This window comes from Eleginops maclovinus, chromosome 5, assembly GCF_036324505.1.
Source record: "Eleginops maclovinus isolate JMC-PN-2008 ecotype Puerto Natales chromosome 5, JC_Emac_rtc_rv5, whole genome shotgun sequence".
In the NCBI taxonomy this organism is placed as follows: Eukaryota; Metazoa; Chordata; class Actinopteri; order Perciformes; family Eleginopidae; genus Eleginops; species Eleginops maclovinus.
Genome location: NC_086353.1, coordinates 18,296,805 through 18,306,457, shown reverse-complemented (window position 1 = coordinate 18,306,457; position 9,653 = coordinate 18,296,805). Strand labels below are relative to the sequence as shown.

General features: G+C 44.4%; 1 protein-coding gene and 1 long non-coding RNA gene across 2 annotated transcripts in view; both read right to left on the bottom strand.

The window, feature by feature from the left end:
* Window positions 1-8,850, bottom strand: part of LOC134864207 (uncharacterized) — a 10,323-nt gene extending 1,473 nt beyond the window's left edge. Inside the window, exons 1-2 of the long non-coding RNA XR_010165799.1 lie at window positions 8,779-8,850; window positions 8,280-8,375 (exon numbers count right to left, since the gene is read on the bottom strand). This is a non-coding gene — a long non-coding RNA (uncharacterized LOC134864207). The remainder of the gene's footprint in view (window positions 1-8,279; window positions 8,376-8,778) is intronic.
* LOC134864395 (uncharacterized) lies at window positions 4,194-8,206 on the bottom strand. The gene is made up of 2 exons (XM_063883331.1): window positions 7,998-8,206; window positions 4,194-7,892 (listed from the first exon to the last, which is right to left on the bottom strand). Exon 2 carries the CDS (start codon window positions 7,635-7,637, stop codon window positions 4,194-4,196), a length of 3,444 nt encoding a protein of 1,147 aa, XP_063739401.1. The 5' UTR covers window positions 7,638-7,892; window positions 7,998-8,206.
* Window positions 8,851-9,653: the final 803 nt, after the last annotated feature.

Genomic DNA, 9,653 nt, shown 5'->3' with positions numbered 1-9,653 from the left:
AAAAACAGTTTTGCAATTTCTGTATGTATAAAACATGTGGAAACTTTGACAATAAAGTGGACTTTGACTTTGACTTACAGCTAAGAAAAAATCTTGATGACTGCACTTACCTATAGACCCAAAACAAACAACCGTAAATTGTTTTTATTGTTTTGATAATATGTGTATAGCTTAATGTTAAAATGATATTCTTAGTCTTAACATGATCATGTTCGTGTTGAGGTCCTGGGGGTGGTCACTTTCATCAGAAGAACTGAGCTAGGCGAATGCTGAACGGACCACGGCAAACCTCTTAGCGCTACCACGATGGTGGCTTAATGGTTGAAATCGGAATTATAAGCAAAATCACGAATCAATAAAAACAGCCCAGTTACGTTTAAAATAAAAATTCATGAGACGTCTATCATCAGATGCACGATAGGGAAAAGGGAAAAGTTAAGTTAGAACATACTAAACCAGTAGTGCGACCATGATTAACTAAGCTTTTCCCCAAAAAGTAAATAATCTAAAGTAATACACAGCTTTCGTTTGTACCCTGCCTCTCCATTGCAAAACTGAATTAACAATATGCAATAACAGGAAAACTTTTAGGTGTGTGTTTTCTTTAATATTTACATTAAATAAGCAATCCTGCTGTCAGTCGATAAAATTAAATGACAGGCAGGTTTGTTGGGAATTCCGGGCTTACATGAAAAGTGACTGCCCTGGGGACATAAAGGGAGTGTCGAACTCTTTAGTATTATATAGCTCTGACCGGAACCTCATTTCCTCAGGTAGAATTTTATTTTGTTTACAATCTGTGTTTTAAATTGTATTTCCTACACTAAACCATAGTATATCAGTTTGACTTTTTCTAGATTTTATTCCTCATTACACAATTTTCAAAGCCTGATGGATGGTGCTGCAGTCTATTGCTGAAAGATGTCCCATGCCAATAAGAGCACAGATGGGGTGGGAGGGGGGGAAGAGAATGACCAATGGTGTTATGAGTCAAAAGTCAAAAGGGAAGAGAGGAGCAGTAGATGAATGCAACGGCAAGTTAGAGCCAGTGGTGTAAAAGTAACTAATACATTTACTCAAGTAAAGTACTTAAGTACTATTTGAGAGACTTGTACTTTACTTGAGTATTTTCATTTATATTATTCTTTAATGGGCCAATTTGCATATTGAATACTTTTACTTTTGGTACTTTAGGTCTCTTTAGAGGAAATACTTTTGTACTTTTGCTTGAGTCACATTTTGAACGCAGGACTTTTGATTCTAACAGAGTATTCCTCCACTCTGCTACTTCTACTTTTACTCAACTACAAGATGTGAGTACTTCTCCCACCTCTGATTAGAGCAATACAATGTAATGGGCTCGCTAGCCAAGCAAGCTAACTATCCATTCAGTTAAACGTTTCCCAAAAAACTCCACAGCGTGTTGAGGATTACTCATGTAGTTTAATGGTAATTTCGTGAAACTGTAACACAATACAAACATAAGGTAAGTATTAATAAAGCTAAACAGTAAGCATAAAGAAGTAAATCTATAATTCAACACATGGAAAATAAAGATAACACTTACAGACGTTGCTTTAACAAACAAGAAGATGTGGAACTGCATCTTAATGGAAGAGCTGATCAAGCTGTCGATCCTGCATGCTCTCTATGTGAATAACGTGCTTGTGACTTCCGGTCACCTAACTAGCAGCCCCTCCCTTAGAGCATTCCCTCTTAAAGGTACAGGAACCTATGCCACATACATTACAAAAAACCACACTTTCAATGCCAGGGGCAGAACACTCCCCACTTAGGGTCTTACAAGACTCTACATTAATTAACAGAATCAGTCTTAGGAGACAGAAGCAGAACAACTTCTGTAACAGGACGAAAGAACGTCTTCTTGGTTCCACCTTTGACGACTTCCACTTCAACTTTCCGAACCAGTCCATCTTCTCCTGGAAAGGTCTTGTGAGAATGCCCATGGGCCATTCATCTCTCTTTGCTTGACTATCTTTTAAGAGAATGATGTCCCCTTCTTGGAGACAAGGCTTCTTTCCTTGCCACTTGTGACGTAGCTGCAGGGTTTTGAGATATTCACTCCTCCATCTGCTCCAAAAGATGTCAGCTAGGCTTTGAACTTGCTTCCATTCCTCTTTGAAGAGATCTGCCTCATCAAAGTGGCCAGGAGGAGGAGGAGGAGTAGCGCCTGTTTTGAGGGTCAGGAGCATTGCTGGGGTGAGGATGAGAGGCGACTCCGGATCTGATGACACTGGGGATGAGTGGTCTCGCGTTCATGACAGCAGGTTACCTCGGACATGAATGTTGTGAGAACTTCATGGGTCAGACGAGATTTCTTTTCTTCCAACAGCATACAATCCAGTATACGGCGAGCGATGCCAATCATACGTTCCCACGCTCCCCCCATGTGGGATGCGTGGGGCGGATTAAACACCCAGGTGCAACTCTGAGTGCTCAGGTACTTTTCCACTTTCTGGAAAGTAGGACTTGTCTTGTCCATCTCCAGCTCTCGGGAAGCGCCGACGAAGTTCGTGCCACAGTCGGACCGAATCTGTTTGCGGGGGCCCCTGATGGCAAAGAACCTTCTCAAAGCGTTGATGAAGCTGCTGGTGCTCATTGCCTCGATCACTTCAATATGAACTGCCCTTGAACTCATGCATGAGAACATCACAGCCCATCGTTTAGAGTTAGCGTGTCCTCCTCTTGTGCGGCGTGAGACGACTTCCCATGGCCCAAAAACATCAACACCTACGTAGGTGAATGGAGGTGCTACTTGGAGTCGTTCTGCTGGCAGATCGGCCATCTGTTGATGTTCGGTTTTTCCTCGCAGTTTCCTGCAGGTGACGCATCTGTACAGCAGACTGCCGATACAGCGTTTTGCTCCCACCAGCCAGAAACCAGCAGCCCGTATTGCACCTTCAGTAAGATGTCTTCCCTGGTGTTTCACAGCCTCGTGATAGTGACACACCAGCAGAGTCGCCAGATGATACTGGCCAGGGATGATGATGGGGTGTGTTTCATTCATGTTTAAACCTGCTTGTGCTGTGCGTCCTCCTACTCTTAGGAGTTGATCTGGGTCTTGGAGAGGATGCAACTTCCAGAGGCTGCTGGAGGATGGAATGGGGAACCCTTTGGCTATGCACTTCAGCTCTTCTGCATAACAATGGTTCTGAACACTCCTCATGATGCACACTTTAGCTCTCGCCAGCTCTTCCTCTGTAGGACGACAGATGTGCCACCCTTGGCACTCGCCTTGCACAGGGCGGATGAAGGAGTGTGCTACATGGATCAGGTGTGCAACTGCTGTGACGAGAGTGCTGAACTTAGAGAAGCGTTCAAAGCGTTGAGGATGAACCATACCTATGGCTGCATGTGTGATACTTGTGGTCACCTGAGGACGTACTTCAGAGTCAGAGGAAGGATCGATGAGGTCGTAGCTCTCTTCAGTTTCAGGCGTGGACAAGGATTCACTCTTAAGAAAGTCTGGCCCGGTGAGCCATGTTGTGCTGCGTAGGAGGGCTGGAGTAGCTGTTCTTGTTCCAACGTCGGCTGGATTAAGGTCTGTACGGACGTACTTCCACTGGCCGAGACAGGGTGATTGACGAATACGTTGAACCCTGTTATGCACGAACACATAGAATCTCCTCGACTGGTTGTGGATGTATCCCAAGACAACCTTGCTATCTGTGTAGTATGTGATGTTGTTGAATGTGACATCCATCTCTTCAACTATCAGCTCGGCTATCTCCACAGCAAGTACAGCAGCGCACAACTCTAGTCTTGGGATAGTGAGGTCAGGCTGAGGCGCCAGCTTTGCCTTCCCGAAGACAAAGCCAACCTCGGGTTGGTTTTCGTGGTTCGTCACCTTAATGTAGGCCACAGCTGCGACAGCTTTCACCGATGCATCTGCAAAAACACAGAGTTCTCTTACTTGTGCACCTGCGGTAGAGAGGGACGTGTAAGGACGAGGTATCTGGAGGTCCTGTAAGTCCTGAAGCGACTCTTTCCATCTTGTCCACTCGATCTCCATGTTTTTTGGGAGTGGTGAGTCCCAATCCTCTGCCTGCGTGGTGAGCTCTCTGAGTATCAGCCTTCCGTGAACAGAGACCGGTGCAACAAAACCTAGAGGGTCATATAGACTGTTTACGGTTGACAGCACCCCTCTGCGAGTGAATGGCTTTTTGTCGTTTTCAATCTGGAATGTGAAGGTGTCCTGCTCGCATGTTCCAAGACAATCCAAGACTACGTTGGACTGGCAGGTCATCGACAAAGAGATCCAAGTTGTTGACGTCTTTGGAGCGATCTTGAGGTGGGAATGCGTGAATGACTGCTGGTCGATTTGATGCAATCTTGTGCAACCTGAGGTTAGAGGCTGAAAGCATCTTCTGTGTTCTTCCAAGAACGCTGATGGCCTCTTCCTCAGTAGCGAACGACTTCAAAGCATCGTCAACATAGAACTCACGTTCAATGAGTCTTCTTGCGTCACTGCCATACTCTGCCTCTGCTTCTTTGGCCGCTCTTCTCAGACCGTACACGGCCACAGCAGGAGAAGGACTGTTCCCAAAAAGGTGCACTCGCATCCGGTAGTCCACGACATTGCAGGTAGGATCATTGTCCCTGTACCATAGGAAGCGGAGATAGTCCCTGTGGTCTTCCTTCACCACGAAGCAGTGGAACATGTGTTCGATGTCAGCCGTAATGGCTACTTGCTCCTTCCTGAACCTCATAAGTACGCCTAGCAGGCTGTTGTTCAGGTCCGGGCCGGTGAGCAGGACATCGTTGAGTGAGACTCCTTCATGTGATGCGCTGCTGTCGAAGACCACTCGGATCTTGTCCGGCTTTTTGGGATGGTACACGCCGAACAGGGGTAAGTACCAGCATTCTTTCCCTACTTGCAGGGGTGGAGCGATCTCTGCATGTCCTCTGCTAAGCATGTTCTGCATGAACTCTAGAAAGTGGGCCTTCATCTGCGGTCGTTTTTCCAGAGTGCGGCGGAGCGAGAGGAGGCGGTCATGCACTTGTCTCCTGTTGTTGGGCAGCCGTTGTCTTGGGGATCGGAAAGGCAGAGGTCCGACCCAGCTTTTGGAGCTGTCTTGGTGGAACTCAGCATCCATGATGTGAAGGAACTCTAGATCCTCCATGGAAGGTGCAAGTCTGTGATCATCGGCAGTACGAGTGAAGATGGCTTGGCCTAAGCTGTCTTCTGCTAGCTTTCCTAAGCTATATGCGAAGGTAGGTACTGGATGGTTTTGATATGTAGGTGCTTGACTGAAAACCTCTTTCACTTTGATTTGGTTGTTGCATGGCTGTAGATGGGTAGCACGACCGTTCTCTAGGATGGATGTTTTATAGCTGTTCACCTGTGGTGATCTGTGTGCACCTCCAAGGCAAACGTCACCGATGACGACCCACCCTAGGTCCAGTCTTTGGGCAAAGGGTGCATTGCCTGGACCATTAATCTGATCTCTGACCTTGTGTAACCTCAGAATGTCTCTTCCCAGAAGGAGGAGTACGTTAGCATCAGGATCGAGAGGTGGTATTTCATCTGCAATACGTTTCAGGTGAGTATGGTGGCGTGCGGCGTCCGGGGTAGGTATCTCAGCTCGATTGTCAGGGACTTCGTTGCATTCGAGAAGCGTAGGTAGAGGAAAGCTAAGTTTCTTGTCCAGTGACTCGATAGTGTAACCGATGGCTCTTCTCCCCGCTGTCTCTTTAAGTCCTGCACATGTCTTGAGAGTGTATTCGTAGGAGCACCCAGAGATCTTAAAGACATCAAAGAACTCTGAACGTGCAAGGGAGCGGTTACTTTGATCATCGAGTATTGCGTACATCCTCTTGGACTCCTGTCTGTGTCCAGTGGGGTACACACTGACGAGGCAGATCTTAGCACAGGCTCTCGCACTTAATCCTTCGCCACACACTTGAGTGCACCTCGAAGTGACCTCCTGGGCCTCCGCTTTGTCCTCCTCCCCACTATGCTCTGAAGCGGGAGGGGACGAATTGGACTTCCAGGTTGCTGGTCCAGGGTGTAGTGCTGTCGTGTGGTTGGTGCTCTCACATTCCATACATTTGACATCGGCGGAGCAGTTCCTGGCGAGATGCTCTGTGGAGGAGCAACAGCGAAAGCAGATGTAGTGTTCTTTGAGTAACTGTTTGCGTTCCTCTAAACTCTTTTCTCGAAAGCCTCTGCATTTCATCAGGGGGTGAGGCTTTCCATGTAGGGGGCAGTGTTTGCTTGGGTCCACTGGTTTGTTACCTACTCTTGACTCAGGCTTGTCCACTGAAGAGACTTGGGTCTTGTGAACGTATACAGGCGCCTTCATAGGCCTCTCCCACTTGTTCTTTTTCTCTGCTGGAACTTGTGTGAAGAGGTTGAAGCTTGGGTCTGTACGTGCTTTTGCTTCATTGCGAATGAAGTCGACAAACACAGAGAAAGGAGGGAAACTGACCGAATGGTCACGTTTGTATCGTGATCCGAAGTAGATCCACTTTTCCTGAATGTTGTGTGGGAGTTTCTCAATTATAGGATTGACTCCTCTTGAAGTGTCCAAGTATGAAAGACCGGTGAAGTAGCCATCTTGTTTAGCTGCTTCCAGCTCTGACAACAGATCTGCTAAATCTCGAAGTCTCTGTGGATCCTTTGTTGTGATTCTGGGGAAGCTTTCCAGTTTACCAAAGAGGGCCTGTTCGACGGCCTCCGGTGAGCCGTATAGCTCGTCGAGCCGCTCCCATGCCATAGTCAATCCAGTAGGCGGGTGTCTGATATTGACCGATTTAATCCGTTTAACCTGTTCTGCTGACTCTTTTCCGAGATACTTGGTGAGAAGGTCGAGCTGTTCTCCAGCAGACAAGTCCAGGTTGTCAATAGCACTATGGAACGACATTTTCCATGACCAGTAGTTCATTGGTTGTTCATCGTATACAGTGAGTACTGATGTCACGAGGTGGCTGCGGGCCAGATATTTAGCGAGGTCATTGGTGGTTTGAGAGTGGTCGCATCCAACTCTACAGGGCGCTCCATGGACAGGCTGATGTACAGGGGATGGCAAATGCTTATTTAGGCTATAATGTGGCGACGCTTTAATATGATGAGGGACTTGCGGTGTGTAGTCAGGTGTAGTCTCTCTATAATGCGACACTTGAGATGCGTAGAATGACGTAGTCTCATAAGGAGTGGTGTCTTGGGCTTGGCTGATGCTTTGTGGGTTTGGTAATGTGGGATTGTCACCATTTATATTGGCTGGCGAATCAACTGCAGTTATACTGGCTTGCTCTGCCACGTAAGCAGCAGTACGCTCTTCTTTGCTTTTTTTTGATACTTTACTGGCAGCCTCACTGACCACTTCGAACCACTGTTCTCTCATACCAGCCATCAGAGAATCAGCCTCCGCTATGGCAGCATCTTTTTCTTTCTCTTCGTTTAATGCGTCAAGATTGGCATTAATCCGTGCTTGCTCTACCTTTAATTCAATTTCCCTTTTTGAATGCGCCGCTCTAGCTTGCGCTGCTTCAGCTTTTGCTTTGGCCATGGCCACAGCCATAGACATCTTTGAGCTGGACGATGTACCGGAAGAGCGAGAGCTCACAGACTTATTATCTCCATTTTCTTTGTTTTTACTGTTAGCTGCTGACATAATGACGGTGCGTTTTTAATACCAGCAACAGATATGATGGCGTACAGGCTGTATGGATGTCTTTCCGTTAGCCGGTTAGCAATTTAGCTCTGTAAGATGGCTGTCTTCGGCTATCTTGTTAGCTGTGTTGCCGTCTTTTCACTGTAATGGGCTCGCTAGCCAAGCAAGCTAACTATCCATTCAGTTAAACGTTTCCCAAAAAACTCCACAGCGTGTTGAGGATTACTCATGTAGTTTAATGGTAATTTCGTGAAACTGTAAACACAATACAAACATAAGGTAAGTATTAATAAAGCTAAACAGTAAGCATAAAGAAGTAAATCTATAATTCAACACATGGAAAATAAAGATAACACTTACAGACGTTGCTTTAACAAACAAGAAGATGTGGAACTGCATCTTAATGGAAGAGCTGATCAAGCTGTCGATCCTGCATGCTCTCTATGTGAATAACGTGCTTGTGACTTCCGGTCACCTAACTAGCAGCCCCTCCCTTAGAGCATTCCCTCTTAAAGGTACAGGAACCTATGCCACATACATTACAAAAAACACACTTTCAATGCCAGGGGCAGAACAGGGTCCATAAAGGAGAAAGAATGGTATACAGTATTTGATTGAACAGAAAATAAAGGCTTTACTTACTTTAGAGAGGAGAGTTCTCTGATGAGCCCACAGATCAGGTCTGTAGCATCTTCATGGTCTGGAGGACCAACATCTTCCTCCATCACCTCCACCTCACTGGATGGAGAGAAGTTGGATGTATACAACTAAAAGTGTAACTAAACTGTCAGGCTTTCTATGAATCTATCTATGAGCAAGACAAATCTTAAACATTGTTTATTATTTTACAAAAGAACAAACATGTAGACATAACATTATTACATTAATCAGATTTGGTCCAAATGTTATATTTTCTTCTGCCTTTGTTTATATTATTTCAGGTGTCAGACATTTTCTCTTTGTAATAACCTGTCAATTTGTAAGTTCTTTTTTTTCACAGTAGAAGCAAAAACCCACTGAGTTTCCCAATCCTCTACTGAGCTAAACCCTGAGTTTGTTTCCTCTTTTTTTCTCGACCGCCCCTTTCTTTACACCACTCTCAGGTTGCTTGTAGGATTTAACGTTTCCCCTTCTTCCTTACCTCAGAACGATAGTGTTCAGCTGCGAGTCTGTAACATAATCCAGGTACCCAGATCCAAACGGGTCGGTGGTGTCCAAAGTCTGAAGTGGCTCAGCGTTAGAAGAGGATCCAGCACCGTGTTCAAAAATTTCCCAAATTAGGATCAATTAAGTACTTATCTATCTATCTATTCCTTATCACAATTACAAAAATAATTAGCCGTGTCTGTTAAGTTAAATAGTAAGAAAGCAAAAAATAACTTTCAGTTTTTATCTATCTCCTAGTGTGTTTTTAGTCAAAACAGATTGTGTCAACAAGTTTAAAAGCTTGCTTTTGCATAGAATATTCAATGCTACAGTATTATGCCATTTTTTCAGGTAATATATTTAGAAAAGAAATCTTCGCATTTTAGAAACTTAAACCCTTTAGTATTTGTTATTTTCTCTAAAAAAAAAACAATATAAGGTAAAGGAATAAAACAACAATTGAATTGTGTTTTTAGATCAGTTGTCTGTTTGATACATTCTTTAATAGTTTCAGCTCTGACTCATAATTAATGTTCTTTTGTCTTAATCATAGAAGCCGCACGATTATGTGTTGAGACAAAAACTATTTGCTTAAATCACAATGACAAATATTTGATTTAGGTCAGTGTATGTTTTGGTCATTGGATTTTCTTTTTACAAATGGATATTAAAATGCCAAAAACTAGTGGACATTTAATTTTTGTTTTAAAATTGAAAAAATAAAATTGAAATACAAGGCGTTTTTCTTTATCATGGTCAATAAGTTATTAACTAAACTTAAAAAATGGCATGATTTTCATTTTCTACTTCTTAAAACAAAAAATAAAATCACTAGGAAACAGAAACGAAAAAATGCACAACATCCAACTT

Coding starts and splice junctions, on each gene's coding strand:
- LOC134864395 (XM_063883331.1), bottom strand. CDS start 7,637: ATGTCAGCAGCTAACAGTAAAAACAAAGAAAATGGAGATAATAAGTCT.